A 19,989-nucleotide genomic window follows, 5' to 3' on the forward strand; every position below is an offset into this window, starting at 1 on the left:
CCCCTGTTCAGAGAATTATTAAATTATTTAAGAGATCGGTAAGTCACTGAAGGCTCACTGGTCAATGGCGGGATGGTCAAAGAGAGAAGAGTTCTGAGCTTTGATCCTTTCTCTTTTATGGACTTGGAGTTTTTTATTCTGTTCAGGCAGCTTTTTTACTCTCGTGACATCCTCGAAGACATGGAAAAACTTTTAGTTTGTTTTTAAAAGAGGATTTTTAATTGAATTTTTAGTCATGAAAATGGATTTCACAGCACTGGAATATATCAGTTGGAAAACTACACATCTGTTCTTTACACATCTATTTGTTTTGAATGAACCACTTTGAAATTCAAAGTTTTGACAATTGACATTTTACAAAAATCGAATATTCTCATTGCATTTTCAGCGTTCACAAATTTAGTTTACGTATTCAGGTTGCACGTCAAATTCAGTTTTTAAAAAATACAGTCAAATACAAAAAAGAGACACTTTCTTATTTCAACTGTTTTTTTTTTTTCCGATGGAAGAGAAAAGAAAGTATTTTGTAAGAACTTCAAATCTGTGTCTCATCCATTTAATCTATTTAATATGAAATAATAAATGAGATAAATGTAAGAATCTCAGGGTTTCTAAATGGATTTGGATTGAGCAAATGGTACACAGATTAGCGATAATCATGAAATTATGACATTTTTAAATGTATTAATCTGAATTTGAAATTTGACATTATTTAGAATTTCTATCACAGCATCTGAAATGAAAATTTCTTGTTTGAAAAAAATAGCAGTCTGAAATCTGAAACCAAATCTATTGCGTAGGATAAAAAATTTAAATCTAATTAAATATTTACATTTTAATCTGTTTCAGTCTCTCCGTTATGTTTTTAGATTTGCTTTCAAGATAACATCCAGACAGTTTGCAGATAAAAGTCCTCTCACTCACACACACACACACACACACACACACACACACACACACACACACACACACACACACACACACACACACAGTAGCAGCACGACAGAGTTTACTTTGCTATCCACTAGATTAAAAGAGTATATATATTAAAAATCTAAGAGAATATAAGAGTAAATATTTAAAATCTGCTGGGAAGATTCTGGGTCTATGGACTCACATTTATTTTACCATGTTTGTTCAGAGAGATTTTATACTAAAAACACATTTTGTTCAGTTACCTATCTGAACAGTTAATGTGAATTTGTGAACAATGAATATTTTTTTAAGTATAAATGTTTAGTTTTTTGAAAACATTTTAATATCTGAACCACTGGACACTGAAATGTTTAGTCAAAATGGATGCAAGAATGTTTAAATTTCATTAACAAGAATTCTATTGGGTGGGCTTAGTGGTTAGCACGTTCGCCTCACACCTCCAGGGTTGGGGGTTCGATTCCCGCCTCCGCCTTGTGAGTGTGGAGTTTGTTCTCCCCGTGCCTCGGGGGTTTCCTCCGGATACTCCGGTTTCCTCCCCCGGTCCAAAGACATGCATGGTAGGTTGATTGGCATCTCTGGAAAATTGTCTGTAGTGTGTGATTGTGTGAGTGAATGAGAGTGTGTGTGTGCCCTGCGATGGGTTGGCACTCCGTCCAGGGTGTATCCTGCCTTGATGCCCGATGATGCCTGAGATAGGCACAGGCTCCCCGTGGCCCGAGGTAGTTCGGATAAGCGGTAGAAAATGAGAGAGTGAGTGAGAGAATTCTATTGGTTCTATATTTTTAAATCATGACATGAGATTGTGTGTGTGTGTGTGTGTGTCAGGTGAGTTCATCAAAGCACTGTACGAATCAGATGAAAACTGCGAAGTGGATCCATCGAAGTGTTCCACCAGTGACCTGGCCGAGCACCAGGGCAATCTGAAGATGTGCTGTGAGCTCGCTTTCTGCAAGATCATCAACTCCTACTGGTAACGCTCTGCACTTCTGCCTCTACACCTTAACCACACAGCAGAATACAGAGTGGTGTAATGAAAGCTGTCCCTCTGATCCAGTATTAGGGACATGACATTTGTAAATAAGCAGCTAATTGAACTTGTGTCACTGTCTAACCACACCTTCTGTGTGTAAGGGAATTAAAAAATGTTGAAGCAGCAAAATTAAAAATGCAAATGTAACCTTCAGAGGTCAAGGCAAAACATGTTCAGTGTTTGCCAGTGAGGAACTGTCTCTTCACTTTACTTTTCCTATTAAAAACTTAGTATAAATGTGACCTTTTGTGGTGCAATAAGGAACTGATTCCAGAAATGATCTAATGACCTTGGAGGACGAAGAGGATAAAGAGAATGAAAGTAATGGTTTAGTTATGATATTTTTAGCAGTAATATTGAAAATGTAGGATGGGTTTTTGCTAATTTTCTTCAGAGGGAAAAAGAAAGGAGAGAGTAAACTAACTAAATAAAAAAGTTTGAATCAAGGAAAGCTCAAATTCAAACCTAAACCTAAAAATGAAACGTATATTTTTACAAATTAAAACCGAGCCATGCATGTAAATGATTCATGTTTGTAAGATGATTCATATAAGAAAATTCAGTTAGACTTGCTTCATGAGGCAGTGTTTATTCAGTTTCAGTCCAATCCTGGGGCAGATTTACCCTTTGTGTGGTTAGTTATGTATGTAAGACAATAGCAATCGAACTAAATCAGACCAAAAGCTGAGCGAGGATATCTCTGAGTGGATTGATCGCAATGAGAAAACGATTCGACTCTGAATCGATCTAAATACAGGAAGTGACCCAAACATTCTATATTTTATTTATTTATTTGTTGTAGATATGAGCTGATAATTTGAGCCTCCTAGCAAATAATTTACCACAGGAATGTGATACGTTGTAGATATTTAGATATGTAGACTTGGGATTTGAACTCACATCCTTCTGATCTGGAGTCCAACACCTTAAACTACAGTAAATGTCAAGCGAACAACTAAATGTTTCGCTTTCACTCTGAATCGACTCGTCAAACTGACTAATAGGTGTGAAAGCATCCATAGAAACCAAATACCAACATCAACTAGTTAACCTCAGATAACATAAAAATCCTTCAGAGACAGAAAGAGCAATAAACTTAAGTAAGTAGTAACTGCCGTAAGGTCTGCTGTTATTTTCATATACAGTTGGTCACCACCTGCTTCTCAAACCGTGTTCCTAACCCGAACAACTTCATCCATACGCCCGGCCACTAAAGCACAAAATATACTAAAGCAGAAGGACCACACTGACTTATACAGAAGTGAGAGCTTCAAAGGTCTTCAAGGATAAAATATGTTTTAATGGATGTTGGTCATAGCAGCATGGGTCATACAGTAAAGTGTTTTACAAAGCATTGTTTTATTGGTTGCAGATGGGTGTGTCTGAGTGTGTCTGAATTAAAACGCTTGCTTAGCATTCCCAGCAACACCCACAGTGTACAGACTCCTGCAAGATCCAAACCTCTTCCGTCAGACTGTGTGGGAAACGACTGTAATCCCAGTTATAGCAGAAATCATGCTGAGTAAAGAAATTGGTCCTGCGTTTCACAGCTCGCGCTAGTTCAATTTCCTCTGCCTTTGAGGGGAATCTTAATTCGAGTCCTAGTTCTGTCTCAGATAACTGATCAATTTCTAACTGGGACACAACTCTTTCTTATAGGCTTTGATTTTTTTCTTTCTTTTTTTATTAAACTTTATTCCAAACTGCACTAGAGAGAAGATTAGGTCTGATTAAATACCTCAGTCACAGGACATTGTGTGTTTAGACACTTTGAGTGTCTCGTGAACTACATTAAATACACACGGTCATCCTGATCCAGTAGTAACTAGATTTATAAAGTTCTTCGCAACAAACTTTGATGTTGGCTTTGACGAGGCAAGTATTCGCAAAGGCGGGTGCTTTTTGGAGGCAAGTGGACATAAGGGTCAGTGTTACTTTTGGAGGCAAGTGGACATAAAACTTGTGAAATCTAGTGGAGCGCTAGGGTGCAAAAACATTTGGAGGCAAGTGGAGACGAGCATGTGACGTCATCTGAAAACCTGTGATGCAATTCCCCTCCTTGGGCTGAGTGTTTTGATATGCCACATGTCCATGTTGTGCTAATGTTTTTTGTTTTCACGTGACGTCACGTGACATCATTAGTATACCCGTGAGGAAGTTCCCCTCATTGTTCTGAGTGTTTTGATATGTCACATGTCCATGTTGTAAAAAGTTTTTTTGCATATTTTGGGGGTGGGGCTGTGGGACAACTGGAAGGCCAGTCGGTACACCAATTTAAAACTTTGTTCGAGTATCACCCTAAAGGAGCTGGCCGAGTTTGGTGTAGATAGTTCAAAAGCTTGCCGAATTATAAACCTCCAGAGTTTATAATGGGAGTCTATGGGAAAAAAGGCCATTTTGAGACCCGGTACCGGAAGTACCGGTACTCGGATCGCTTAGAAAAGTAATAGCAACAAACTTCAGACCAGGGTCTACAACATATCCGAATTTGGTGCATGTGGCTCGAAAGCCCTAGGAGGAGTTACTCTTGATAAATTTTTGTCTAAGCTTAAATAGGAAATCAGAATGTTCTTCTACAAAGCCAACATAATTCATTACAGCCTGAGAGATAAAATGTTTTTTTATTGTTTTTTTTTTTTTTTACATTGTACATGTTTCTTATTATTGGTTTTATTACCTATATTTGGCTGATTACAGTGTGATCCCTTTTCCTTGTTTCTTTTTTTCCTATACAGTCCAATTCCAGTATAATTTCATATAGTTCAATGCTAAAGTTTGGACCCAATAAAGAAAAAAGGAATTTATTGCAACAAGATATTTAGTCTGTTGGGGGATTGCTGCACATAGTGCTTATTTTTTATTTTCTTCCCAATTTGGTCACCCGCCAATGCCTAGCCCCTAGCTGGCTCTCCCCTATCATATAACATTTACCAAATGGGAAGAGTAAAGTCTAACACATGCTTCAGCCTTCCTATCTTTTAAAACCGCTGCTTACGATGCATCACAGAGCGCCATGACATACTGATGTCAGCTTGTTACATTTCGGTTTAAGATTGATGTCTTTCATTTTGGATGTAAAACTGGGGTCCATTATTTTGTAACATAAAATTAGAGTAATTTATTTTAATTCCAGTACAATAGGTTTAGTACAACATTGTGAAATCCTGACCCTCTTCTCATCACTACAGTGTGTTCCCACGTGAGCTGAAGGAGGTATTTGCATCCTGGAGGCAGGAGTGCAGTAACCGCGGCCGGCCGGACATCAGTGAGCGGCTGATCAGTGCCTCTCTCTTCCTGCGCTTCCTGTGTCCTGCTATCATGTCCCCGTCGCTCTTCGACCTCATGCAGGAATTTCCTGACGACCGCACAGCGCGTACGCTCACCCTCATCGCCAAGGTCACGCAGAACCTCGCCAACTTCACCAAGTGAGTGCCAGAGCATGGGAGGTCGACAGGTTTACAGTTCACCTGCTTTAACACGCATCATTCAGCACACTAAGGACTTCATCAGTCTATTGATTTATGGAAACAAATGGAAATGAAAGCTGAGCAACATCCATCTTTATTTTATTAGATTATATTTTATTATTTTCATATCTTTTAAATCTCCCACATCCGTGACCTTATAGTGGTATTTACATATTATGTGTGTGGTTTATGTATATTATTTGTGTACTCTATAGGTGTGGGATTTGTTTTTGTGACTCACAGCTTCAAATCCTTGTCTTTGTAGTTATTGACGTGTTTGTCTAGAATAATATCCAAGAAACAAAATTCTTTGTGAGAAAATATTCTACATGTCAGCAATTCATTTTCCATGAATTCAGACATTTTTTATACCAGTGTGTGAATGTGTTTTGCACCAAATCCACTCAGTAGCTTCTTTGTGATTGAGAATTCTCTTCATTTTGTGCTTTTTTTTTTGTGGGCGAGAAAAAATATGAACTTTTTTTATAGTGATTTAAAATTTTTTACATTTACAAATCCCACTGTCACAGGAGCTCAGTAGTTTGGCTCCAATAATAACTTCAGATTTTTAGGCATCAGTCAGTGAAGCCCTGAACAAACAAGAAAAACTCACAGTTCTCCTCAGTCTAAGAATCTGTCCAACGCTTTTGCATATTTTTATTAGTACAGATTTGCAGACACTTAGTCCAGTGGACAGTCTGTTTGCAAAAACACGCCGTCTGAATTCAAGCCAAAATCCGTCGTTTATTCGCGATTGATGCCTTGCAAATGTGTCACTCTCACTTCTAATGCTACAGATAATTATGCGATGATGGCAGCGTATGCTAGCCAGCCTGTTTAGCGACATGCTGCTAGAATTGATCATTATTCGGACATTTTTCCTAATTATTGATTAAAAGCTGCTGAGCTGCATCAGGTCTGTTAGAGCGAGGACACGTGAAGCTGGGCAGAACAGAGGGATTCTCAGCATGTGTTGTTTGTGGTGTGTTGTGTCAGGTTTGGCAGTAAGGAGGAGTACATGTCCTTCATGAACCAATTCCTGGAGCATGAGTGGACCAACATGCAGCGCTTCCTGCTGGAGATCTCCAACCCAGAGACCATCTCCAACACAGCAGGCTTTGAGGGCTACATTGACCTGGGCAGAGAGCTCTCCACTCTCCACTCGTTACTATCTGAAGCTGTCGCTCAGCTCGACCAGGTGTGTATTTTTTCCTATTATTGAGACTCTTCTTAAGTTAAGACTTACAAGCAAGAGGCTGTTTATCTTAACACCGTCCAATAATTAAAAAGAACAGAGAAACAAAGCTTTTCATTAATATTCTAGGGGTTAAATGCATATCACACCACATAAAGAAGTTTATTAAAACACTTCATCTTAATTAATGGTGCTTGCAATACTCTTCCGGACAAAACTCCGGCGTGTAACTTGTCCCGCAGCTTTTGTCCTAGATCCATGAATGAGGTGTCAAATCGACCGGCTCATTGAGGAGAGGTGTGCTATTACTTTTATAAGCGATCCAAGTACCGGTACTTCCGGTACCGGGTCTCAAATTGGCCTTTTTTCCCCCCATAAACTCCCATTATAAACTTTGGAAGGTTTATAACTTGGCAAGCTTTCGAACCATCTACACCAAACTCGGCCAGCTCCTTTAGGGTGATACTCTGAACAAACTTTTAAATTGATGTACTGACCGGCCTTTCGGTTGTGATGCAGCCCCGCCCCCAAAATATGCAAAATCAAAAAAGTTAGCACAACATGGACATATGACATATCAAAACACTCAGCACGATGAGGGGAACTTGCCACGTGCAAGCACCATTCACATTTTCTTCAGGAAATGTACGTTCTAGTTAATCGTGTTGTACTTTAGCCTGTTGTTTTATCAGTTGTGAGCAAGCTATGTTTAACGGCACTACTTTTTGTGTTTCAAGAGCACGGCGACTAAACTGGGGCCTTTGGTACGGATCCTGAGGGATGTAAATGTGGCCCTGACTAATCCCACCGGAGTGCCAATGTCCTCCCCTACAGAGCGTGTGGGTTCTCCCAGCATGCCCGGCTGCAGCGTCTCAACCGGTCTACACAAGTTAGTCATGGACTCGGAGCTCGGCGGGTAAGAGGATCTGTAACATTCATGTTCTGTTCACTAGCAACAAATGTACTGTTCATATCCACATGGACACACGTTGTCTGTTCAGATCTAAATGCAATTTTAAACCTTTACGCTGTGACACTGTGATCCTCAATGAGAGTTAGAGTGAGAGTGTCAATACGAGATGGAGGAAATGTCACAGGGACTAAATTGACCTTTTGTTTTCATGTATATATATATATATATATAATGTTGGGTTTTTTTAAAATAAAGATCTTATAGGATGTAGATGAATTGTGTACTACTAGAGTGTAAAAGAAAGGAAATTACATTTTTGAAAGCCTCTTTATGGAAATTAAGCCACACTCAGTGTGAAGTGGAACTACAGAATTAAAGCTTTAATTATTTCATTATAACTTTATTTGATGCTATAAAAGATCTTTATTATCTCTGCAGCCCCAAAGCAGAGCTCTTTCAAAATATTACAGGGCTTCATTAAAGCTGCTGATGGTGCATTGTTTTGTAAAGTGATTAGTAAGCACATTTTCACATTTCCACCAACGCTGTTGGTGGTCTAGAGGAATTAGATATACATGTAGCACCCTGTTAGATGATAAACTGAAAATAATTCCGATAGACTTGTGTATACATGGGAGTTTGGGGTTTGATGAACTTTTATTGCATACTTATAGAATTCTAATGCTGTATTTTGTTGATACTAATGCATATGCAGTAGGTGCCTATCTGGATTTACAGTACTGTTCTCAATCCCAGTTCTGAAGTACCCCTACCCTGCAAAGTTTGTTGTTTTCCCTGCACCAATGATCCCGATCTAACTAATAAGTCCCTTTTTGAATCGGTGTGAGTGGGAAAACTCAAAAATGTGCAGGGAAGGTGTCCTCCAGGACAGAGAATGGTAACACTCATCTACAGTGTTAGGGTATTCTCATTAGCAAATATATCAGCTATGGTAATGAATTCAGTCAAGCACGACTGTAACTTTATTCATTTGTAGGTTGGTGGATTTCACCCGTCTGCCCTCTCCAACTCCGGAGAACAAGGACCTGTTCTTTGTGACCAGGGCCTCTGGAATCCAGGCATCTCCAGCTCGCAGCTCCAGCTATTCAGAGGCCAATGAGCCAGATATGCAGATCTCCAATGGCAGCAAGAGCCTGTCCATGGTGGACTTACAGGACAGCAGAAGTGTTGAGAGCAGCGCCAATACAGTGTCCAGTGACCCTACCAATGACACCCAGGGCACCGGTGCATGGGCTGTCCGTACTCTGAAAGGTGGCACAGCTGGAGGCCCTACCCTGAGGAAAAGTGCACAAACACCCACTACACCAGGCATAGAGACTGCACCAGGCCGGCCACAGCTGCTAGCACCGCTCTGCTTCCAGAATCCTGTGTACCAGATGGCAGCTGCTATGCCAGTGTCTCCACGTGGCACAGCTGATTCAGGTTCAGAATGCCAAAGCTCCACCGGCTCCCAGGGCAATCCTGAGGACGTGGCCACACTAGGGATCAAGCCCACATTCATCACACAAGCCAGCATGGGTACAGGGTCTGGAAGTGGAGGAGCAGGAGCAAGTAACAGTGATGACTTTGCGAGACGTTCTGGTGAGTTTACACGAAGACAGATGTCCCTCAACGAAACTCAACACCAATCTAACATCCCAAGACAGAACAGCTCTGGTCCACAGAGGCGGATTGACCAGCCTCCTCCACCCACAGTCACTCGAGGACGCACTCCTCCCAGCATGCTCAACACTGCACCATATCCACGGCCCTCAAGTGGAAGCATGATGTCATCGTCGTCTCCTGATTGGCCCAGCAACGGAGCCAGGCTGAGGCAACAGTCTTCGTCCTCTAAAGGAGACAGTCCCGAGAACAAACAACGCACAATGCACAAACAGGTAAATGCAACCAGCCTCATTCCTGTACTACACAAAAACAGTTGAACAGTGCTACACAAATATTTACATATGCAATGTGGTGCTACAATTAACTATCATTCTATCTAATATTTGCAAAGCATATGGTCTCAGCTAATGATTCTTTGAGATATAGATAATATAAGCTCAAGATAACATACATTTTTATATAACTTCATTACCTGAGGTTTTATTTAATTACTTAAATAAAACCTTTGCATTGACACACATGTATTTGTGTGTATTTCCACCTCACTATTGGATTTCATATGCTCACATCTTGGGATCTGGATTAAATGACACCATTAATAATATAAATATCTGTAATTTGAGTTTTTACCAGCTTTTACCTGGGGCATGATGGGATATTCTTCCTTATTGGTGTAATCACACAAGTTAAACTCTTTAGTCAAGGTAAAAGTGTGGCATTTAACCCACAGCTGGATGAGCGGCTGGGAATGAAGCAGACAGGCTGATTTAATAGCCTGTGCAGAGAAACAGAGCACGGTTGATTAAACGACTGCAAAGATCGGCCGAACTCTTCGTCTCAATTCTGACAGAATGACTCTTCATTAAAGATTGATCAAGCATCCCCCCAGCCAGCCGAGTGCTCTTGTCACCTTGAAAACTTTTAAGACAACATCTAATGACTTTTTAAAAGTGAAGGCTCAAACGGAGCCCAATTGTTAAAATGAGCAAACAAACAAAATGTTAATCAAACAAACAGCCCAGAGACAATGCAATTAGGATGATAAGTTGTAGTTTACCTTGTAGAGATAGTTCGCCTTGCGTGAGCCCTGTGAGAGAAATGACCACAAAGCATATTAATACTGGAGAGTAGAAACCTGGTAGTGTAATAACATTCCCCACTGAAAAACCTTTGTAAGAAATGTTTCACTGTTTGAATGAATTGTCCTGCCCCATCTAACTGTGTGTATTGGGTGTCTTTTATCTGAAATTTTAACAGGCCCCATCTCCAGTGAATCCCAGCGCTCTGGACCGCACTGCTGCATGGCTGCTAAATATGAACGCGCAGTATCTAGAGCAGGAGGGAATTGACCCAGATTCCAAACACAGGGAAGACCTCCTCAACAAGGATGAGCTCAGCCAGGCTGAAAAGGTAACACCCACTACACTAATTTACCATGTCGGCTAAACCGCTAAAGACCAACCTTATTGTTCGGTTATTTATCTTCAAGAATACTGTTAAGTAACTGTGTTGAAATGAATATGAGGAGTATGCAGTTGCAAGACTAGGGACTGAAATACTGGACTCTATGTTCATACCTGCAAGTGACAAGTCGCTAGCATAAATTGTGGACATGTAGCATCTGCTACTTTTGTTTATTTGGCGGCGTGTGCTGTCCAGAATTGTAATTTCTTAAGAGAAATTGTAGTAGATATTCACTACAAATACTTACATAAGGCATCAGCCAGCACTTTTTTTTATTGTTAAGTCTCTCTTCACTGTGGCTGAAATCACAGCTCTGTGTCACGTCGTAAGATAATGACTAGCCATCTGTCTCTTCGTCACCTAGAGTGAACATAGGGTAACGGATTAAGAACACAGAAGCTACTGTAAGTACCTGGAGGTGTTAATGATTTGTGTGAACGCTCATCGCTTGAAGGATCCAGTTATATCCTGTTGTTATATCCAGTTATATGCTGTTATTATTAACTCTTTTCCCGGAAGAAGGGACTGGGCTAAATTCAGGGTCTTGTGTATTGTTGTACATCAAAGACAGAGGCTAATACAAATTGTTTGTGTGTAATTCTGAGATTTCTAATGGATTTTAGAACTTTTTCTGTCCAATCCCTTGAAATAGATCAGGTTTAGTGACACTGCTGTCACAACAGAGAGGCTGGGATGGATGCAGATATTAAAAACACAGGGAAAGGTGTGGTGAACATGTGATTGGGATCCGGAGCCATGTTGAATTCTGGGAGACAGTCCGTGTCGGCCATGTTTGCAGACCGCGCTGTGGTCAGATGGCATGGAGCTGACAACCCCACAGGATCATGAACTCTACAGTGTAGCTTTTACCATGAATAGTAGGATTTTCCAAGGGTCCACAATGAAATGATAACAAGTTAGATTTAAATGTGACTGACCTTGAAGCAAGAATGCAGCAAAAAGAAGCTGATGGCTTAGTTTTTCATGGCTGGTTATTTTCTTTCAGTCCTGTCGAACAACTTGGCCTTGTTCTGAAGAGTAATGGATACAGGCTTTAGGTTATGTTCCTTTTTGTATTTACTGCTCACATTCTCTCCTTAGCTTAGCTTTTCAGTCCATGTGCATAGTCTATGTCTTTGTACTGCCCTGTCTGTCTCTTCATTTCTCTCTTCTCGCTTAATGCAAACTGTATGACTGTACTTGACCATCTCTCTAAGACATTTATTGTCTTTTCTTATTGTATAAATAATTATGTTGAAAACATAAGGTCAAAATGAGTGACCATTACGGAATTCTGTAAGTGTTAGAAGGCCAGAACTGACTTATATACAGACTTATACAGTATGTCAAGCGAATTCCACTAAAGCAACTTCTAGCTTACTCACAGAATAAAACGTATTATCTAAAACTCAGTACGATTATATTCTTTATTTATTGTGGGATTTAAACATTAAGTTATAATAATAATATCATGTAGTAAAAGTTACCACCCTAAAATGTATTCTTCCTTCTATAACATCGCATCCAAACATTTTTTACTGCTTTGTTTTACGTCCCTAAAACTGTTTTGGGGGGAACATTGGTGTTTTGTCTCTCTCTCTCTCTCTCTCTCTCTCTCTCTCTCTCTCTCTCTCTCTCGTCTCTTAATCCACTTTACATAATTTACCCATTTTTTAATTAACAGTGAATGACACCACACTTTTGATCTGATGATTTGTATATTTTATGTTTTGCTTTATCGCATCATAGCAGATATAAAGTGTCATTCCCATTACCAAGTTGTCTTTAAGACACACGCACACACACACACACACACACATACACACACAGCTTGTTATATTACACAGAAACCACAAAGCATAAAATTCTATTCTGAAGACTTTCTGGTGGCAGGAAACTGACACCGACACTAGAGACTCCTTCTATAAATATTAATAAAGTCCCTTACTGCTCTTTTCTTTACTCTCCATCAACTCCTTTTATCAAACTTTATAGCTGAAAGCCTCCTTGAGCAACTGCTGTCAAGACTGTTTACTAAAAAGATCAGAAAACCTGATTTATATTAAACAATGCATATGTGTATAATTGGTATCGGTAATAAGTATTCCTCCGAGTGCACCCGACTGAAATAAAGCAACATTCAGACCCCCATTAAGATCTGAATACTTCCTTCCTTTTTTTTCTTTTTATTGCATTTTTATTTTGTATGCAGCCTAATAATGGTTTAACTTTTCCAACAACACTGACACTGCAACCATATGACCTCTGGCAACAAATGAATAAAATAGCACAAAAACAGTAAAAGTTTCATTCCCTTTCTCTCCCCACAGTATCAACAGGAGATCAGCATGCTGCAGGATCGTCTCCGGCTGGCCTTGAAGAAGCTTGAGGAATACGAGTCGCGTCTGCAGGCTCAGGATGATCAAACGCAGAAGATGCTGCTGGAGTACCAGGCTCGACTGGAGGATGCTGAGGAGCGTCTGCGCAGGCAGCAAGAGGACAAAGAATTGCAGATGAAAAGCATCATAACCAGGTGAACACAGAGAAACACAGAGAAACACAGAGCTCTCGTGAGCATCTGATTTCCACATGGTTCACGAGCCATGACAGATTTGAACCTTGTTCCAGATGCCTGATCTGGGTCCCCTTTTTTGGTTCCATTTTGAATTAATGAAACACAAGGTTTAAATTTCTCAAAAGATCTCATTATCGTAGTTACGTCCTTGAATTTGCTCATGGCCTTGAATCGGTTTAATATGTGCATTTTTTATTCATGCTGACTTTTGTCATTATAAATGTAACCAGCATGTCTAAGGTTCTGCCTATTAAAGTTTCAGCAGATATCTGGATATTGAATGTCTTTCTGACACTTTTTTTTAATATACCTTTTTCTCTGGGGCTTTTGGATTACAGGTTAATGTCAGTTGAGGAGGAGCTGAAAAAAGACCATGCAGATATGCAGTCCATTGTTGACTCCAAACAGAAGATCATTGAAGCTCAGGTGAGCATCAAACCCCACATAGCCGCAGTGTTAGTGCTTAAGCTGCTATTTGAATAGAGTACAGTATGTTTTCAGTGGATTTAGAGGGCGGATATTTTATTGTAAATGAATGCCTACAGCACGGTGGAAGAAAAGATCTGAATTGGAAAATCAGTCTAAAAGTCTATGTTACAGCTGCATTGATTTACAAGCCAAGATCCGGTTCAAATTGAAAAGCAAAATGATACTGCTAGCAAAATGGTGTGTGTGTGTGTGTGTGTGTGTGTGTTAGAGAGAAAGCAAGAGTTTGATTTACTTTCAGCGCTTGTAGGCAAGAGACAACCACCCAAATACTTTCATCGCCTATGGATGGGGTGGTGGGATTAAAGTATGAAATGGTGTTAAAATATAAATGTAACTAAACTGAATCATATTGGATCATGGCTGAAATGACACTGTTGAAGTGTGTCATATATAATACCTATCGCACTGCGTATCCTATCATGTGAATTAAGGATTCACAACCCATTGTACATGGCATTTGAAAAGCATCATAAGATCTAATTATTGCTGCACATTTCCATTTTCCTTAAATCATGTATGTATCTGTCCATCTTCATTAACAAATTACAAACAAAATAACAACAAAAATTACTTGCTATCATTAAACTTCTTCAGTAGTGTTAATAAAAACGACTAGTAAAGCTACTTACTGCCAGAAAAAATACTTCTATCTATTACTGTTATGCCCAAATTATCCAAATACTGTTCAAAACTGAAATGTTTTGTTACAGAAAACTCAGTGAGACCGTGAAGTTTTATGGCTGATAAGAAATCACTTTTATATGACAGCAGCACCCCCTGGTGCTCATAATAATATGACACCGAGTAGAAGCAGCTCTCTGTCTGTATGCCTTTGAAAACGATGACAAACTAAGACATTATTATTATTAAGCTTTTCAGAAAATGATCAAGATCCACAACCTGATGTAGCAGTTATTTTATATGTACATTATAAAATATATATTATATGTAAAATAGACACCATGTTGGGGTGTGATGTTAGGAAAAGAAATAAAATCGGGGAATTGTGATGCAGCATGATGCAAAGCGAAGTTACTGTTAATCAAACGTTGATCATTTTTCCATAACAGCATGTACGGATATGATTTATTTTCTTAAACGTACAGCAAATGACATATCATACATTTTATATCAATTTATAGTCTCTTCAGGATTTCTTGATTTAGAGATCACAGAAATTAATGCAATTACATGGTGCCTAGTGATTAAGGCGTTTGACTACTGATTGGAAGGTCGTGGGTTCCAATCCCAGCTCTACCAAGCTGCCACTGCTGGGCCCCTGAGCAAGGCCCTTAACCCTCAATTGCTCAGTTGTATAAACTGAAACAAAATGTAAGTCACTCTTGATAAGGGTGTTTACTAAATACCAGAAATGTAATGTAAATGTAAAGTTGAGCCAAGACGTCGTCTCAGTGCGCGTTCAAATAAAAAACCTCTTCGATTTATGTAATTAATTAGATATAAATAATAAAACTAAGTAAGTAATAGGAGATTAATAAAACAATTGCCTGATTGCAATTTTGACAAATCAAGTAATTTTTCTACTTTAGGGGGGACATCCGCAATTAGAAATGAATAAATCTTCTGACGGAAAAGATTTGAAAATTCACCAGCACTATGGGAAAATAGAATAGAATTGAATTAGGGACATGGAAGCCTTTACAGTATTATCACCACTTACATTACAGCACAGTGGAATTCTTCTAGTCGCATATCCCAACCGAGGAGGTTGGGGTCAGAGCGCATATATACAATGGAACTGGGATGTGGTAGCTCAGTGGTTAAGGTGTTCGACTACTGATCGGAAGATCATTGGCTCGAATCCCAGGTCCACCGAGTTGCCACTGCAGGGCCCCTGAGCAAGGCCCTTAACCCTCAATTGCTCAGGTGTATAAACTGAAATAAGACAATGTAAGTCACTCTGGATAAGAGTGTCTGCTAAATGCTGTAAATGTAAATGTAAACTGGAAATGTTCAAAAATCCAGTCCAGAGTTTCAAGCAAGTATCGGCTTAGATATTAGGTTCGATGTTTGAATCTCCACTTGTTTGTTTTTAAGGCTTTCTTTTTGTCTATTCTTGTCTGTAGGAGAAGCGGATAGCTTCTCTGGATGCGGCTAACGCTCGCTTGATGAGCGCTCTGTCTCAGCTGAAGGAGCGCTACAGCATGCAGACACGCAACGGCATCTCGCCCACCAACCCCAGCAAACTGCAGATCACCGAGAACGGCGAGTTCCGCAACAGCAGCAACTGCTAACAAGGGAACAAAACCCTTTTGGGTACAAGGGCTACGGGTAAAATAAAGAAATATATAAATAAATCGTTTAATAAACACACGGTGGAATACAAGCTGGACTCTCTGGGATTAAAACAGACTGGCAGAACCTGTGCGACTTTTGGCAGTTGAACCGATGGACTTTCAGAAGGACTGATGGACGTTTAATCTGTCTTACATTTATTAGTAGTACAAAATAACCAGAAAACCAGATGTGTGAAACCTAGTGATCAGATCAGCTTTTATTAGTAGACATAATGTCTGTTGTATGCTTCGTTGATGCTTACGTGTGTTTTTATATGAACAAGCCAAGCAAAGACGACAAACTGGGTGACTGAAGACTGAACTTGGTTGTGAAAGTGTGCATTTAATTTGAAAGTTTGCTAGTGAGCAGCACGCTAATAATACAAATTATTATTATTATTATTATTATTATTATTATTATTTGTCGAAGCACTTTATTTAAGTGTTTTTGATTTATTTAATTAGGCCAAATGGTTCTTTTTTGATATATTTGTACATGGTCATGTATTTACAACTTTTTTTTTTTTTTTATGTCTCAAAGCTACCAGAGCTAACAGTAGCACAAAACCTTTTCCTTTTTTTTGTGTTGTTAAGATGTCTGTATTTCTTTTTTTCCCCTATTTTTGTACATAGATTTATTTTAAGTTGGTTTGTATTGTTGATGTACATAAAACATACACTATGGTTTTATTTTTTATTTTATTCTTTTTTATTTTAGCAGAGCAGAGGGATATTTTGTACAGTGTATATTCCTGTTCCTGTGTTCAGTTCCTCAGTTCTGTGTTCAACGTGTCAGGCTTTGGATGTAAATTCAGGTGCGGCTTTTAGAAACGGTGACGTGAGGAGAAACTTTACTATGCTGTGTTTCATGGGTAGAGAAAAAATTCAACAACAAAACAAATCAAAATAAAACGCTTAGCAGTGTTGTTCTTGTGTAGGGAGAAAACAGACATAATTTGCCCTGGATTTAATGCATCAATTCTGAACCATTATGCACTTTCTAGCAGTAGGCATATGCTCGTTAACCAAAAAAAAATAGCATACACACCCAACATCTTGTAATTGAGGCAAATTAAACGTCAAGTGAGGAAATGAAGAAGGCCGCACATATTTTTAGGCCCCTTCAGGTCCCGCTTGTGTTCTTTGAACGCAGCATGACATGAACTATTTAGGAGTGTTTGTGTTTTCTTCAGACTCGCACCAAGAGTTTTTAGCCAAGGTGAAACTGGAATTTCAGACTTTTATTTTTAATGGTATTTATATGAGAAAATGGGGGGGGGAGACAGACACAACAAAATCTTTATGGATTCTTCGAATTAATTTCCCAACCCGAGGTGTAATTATGAATTTGTGTTTTATTTATGATTTTAATTGATCATTTATTTTATTTATTTCAGTGTGCAATTTCTTCCACTGGTTCCGAACCATTTCAGAACGTTTGTGTTTATTGAGATGTGAATGATATGATGGATGTCAGGTAGCTGAGATTCACACACACTGGAATTCTCAGTATTGCAGGACTTTCACTGTTCTTATAAGTGGTCTTAAAAGTTCACCTTCCCTTACATTAAACACCCTTCCTTCCATACATCCCTAATCTACTAAGCTTGATACGTAAATATTTTGTTTACAAAGACAAGAAATTGTGTTATATAAAAAATATATAATAATAATAATATTATAATTATATAATATATAATATATATAAAGGACGTTGCACATAAGCTTCCTCTGTCCTGTTTCCCAGGTGAAGGCAATAGTACCACACACACACACACACACACACACACACACACACACACACACACACACAGAGGCCATAAGGTATTTTAGTGATCCTGTTCTGGCACCTTGTGCACCGTGTCTTCTTTTACAAGGTAAAGCAGGCTTTCTCTGTCTGTTGTTCCCTCTCTAGCATGCAAAAAAGCTCAACATTCTTTCTTTTCTTTTTTTCTAACATCTCACAAAGCCTTTTCTATGTATGTTTAAGAGTAAAAACTTGCTCCCTGTAAATACATCAAGAGGAAAAAAATAAACATACTAGTATATGGAGAGTCACTTGTGTTAAAGAGAATGTTCAGTGCAATTAATGTACAATTGCTACTAGAATTATTAAAGTTTATTTAGCTATTTCAATGTTCTTCCAGTGTCGTTTTTTTGTTGCTGTGCAAACTGCTGCTTGTGCTGTTAAATAAGTAAAAAGTATATTTTATTAATAGATAACTCATAAGGTGCATACTCCTAATAAAAGCAAATAAGAGAGACATTTTTGCTGATTACACACTTTAAATATATCATACTGTGTGTACATAAAATCAGCTAAACAAACTAGATAAAATACATAAACACAAGTAAAAATTAAATCATGTATGCGTACTAAAATATAGCACATAAGCAAATTCCTGTAAGCTTTAGAAATGTATTTTGGTTTGTTTTAAATGTATTGCAATGCAAACCTGGGTGATAATAGAAAAATAAATACACATACTAAATAATGTGTACACACAGAAAATCTTAGAAATTTTAATACACTTAATGTTTAAGTATGAATAGGTTTTTGAATTCATGCTATTCTGTTATTTATTTTTATTAAATGACTACCTTCGGTGTTTTGTTGCTGTTCGAAATGAAGAGTGATTTCTCCAGCTTTCAGGATCTATAGTCTGTCATGTATTTGTTTGTTTGTTTGTTCACTTCTTGTTATGTATATTATTGTAGTCTATGTGTTTAAGTGAACTAAGTGTGCAGAATAAGTATAGCTATTTATACAGACTAGGATATCAAAATAAAAATGCATACGACATGATATGTGCATACTCAAAAAATAAGTATGTATAGTATGCATACTCAAAAAGTAAGTATGCATAGTATGAACGCAGCATGAACACTACAAACAAACCAAAATAATAATAATAATAATAATAATAATAATAATAATAATAATAATAATAATAGTAAAAAGATTTGAAAAAATATGCATGATAAATATTAAGTCTGCATGAAAGTAGGCAGTCTAGTTTCATCATTTTTTTATTTTCTTTCAAAAATAGATATTGTTTTACATACATTATTGTGGCATGGCTGTTTGTAAGGCACTGTATTCACTGAACACACAACCAGACAAAAATAGAAATATTTATTCACAAACAAGTATGCAGAATTTTATGCATATGAAACAGTATACATTGTAAAAAAAAAAATAAAAATAGTGTAATAATAATTAGGGGGCACTGTGGCTTAGTGGTTAGCACGTTCGCCTCACACCTCCAGGGTTGGGGGTTCGATTCCCGCCTCCGCCTTGTGTGTGTGGAGTTTGCATGTTCTCCCCGTGCCTCAGGGGTTTCCTCCGGGTACTCCGGTTTCCTCCCCCGGTCCAAAGACATGCATGGTAGGTTGATTGGCATCTCTGGAAAATTGTGTGTGAGTGAATGAGAGTGTGTGTGTGTGCCCTGCGATGGGTTGGCACAGGCTCCCCGTGACCCGAGGTAGTTCGGATAAGCGGTAGAAAATGAGTGAGTGAGAGAGTAATAATAATTAGAATAAGTATACATATTTAAACAGACTAGAATTTAAACAGACTAGGATCAGTATAAATATGCATATTACAGTATAGTACTATACTATAGTGTATAGGTTTTCATCCATATAAAATAAGTGTGGGGGAATCTGCAAACTTAAAAGACAAGAATGTAACTATGAATAATCTGTGAGTAAATATACACAAAGGTCTGCAGTCACAACACACACACACACATACACACACACACACACACACACACACACACATACACACTCACTGATTCACATGAGAAAGAAAGCAGAAATGGCAAAGTATTAATTCCATTAAAATAGCTATAATCCAGCCAAAGCATGTATACTTATTTTTAAGCATGCATACGTAAGCATATACTTAAGCAGGCATACTTCCACAAGCCATCAGTCTCCTCAATAACTTAACTGAACTGTACTGAGCATAACACACACACATGCACATCAA

The 19,989-nt window shown here is 38.5% G+C and overlaps 1 protein-coding gene across 4 annotated transcripts in view; it reads left to right on the forward strand.

Moving 5' to 3' along the window:
• dab2ipa (DAB2 interacting protein a) overlaps positions 1-18,128 on the forward strand; it is an 89,315-nt gene extending 71,187 nt beyond the window's left edge. For all 4 annotated transcript variants that reach the window (XM_060881867.1, XM_060881870.1, XM_060881869.1 and 1 more), the window contains 9 exons: positions 1,762-1,906; positions 5,155-5,391; positions 6,430-6,631; positions 7,366-7,544; positions 8,539-9,439; positions 10,425-10,577; positions 12,962-13,164; positions 13,545-13,632; positions 15,783-18,128. In XM_060881867.1, the coding sequence (XP_060737850.1) occupies positions 1,762-1,906; positions 5,155-5,391; positions 6,430-6,631; positions 7,366-7,544; positions 8,539-9,439; positions 10,425-10,577; positions 12,962-13,164; positions 13,545-13,632; positions 15,783-15,950 (2,276 nt within the window). In that variant the 3' untranslated portion in view covers positions 15,951-18,128. The remainder of the gene's footprint in view (positions 1-1,761; positions 1,907-5,154; positions 5,392-6,429; positions 6,632-7,365; positions 7,545-8,538; positions 9,440-10,424; positions 10,578-12,961; positions 13,165-13,544; positions 13,633-15,782) is intronic.
• Positions 18,129-19,989: the final 1,861 nt, after the last annotated feature.

This window comes from Tachysurus vachellii, chromosome 11 (assembly GCF_030014155.1).
Source record: "Tachysurus vachellii isolate PV-2020 chromosome 11, HZAU_Pvac_v1, whole genome shotgun sequence".
In the NCBI taxonomy this organism is placed as follows: Eukaryota; Metazoa; Chordata; class Actinopteri; order Siluriformes; family Bagridae; genus Tachysurus; species Tachysurus vachellii.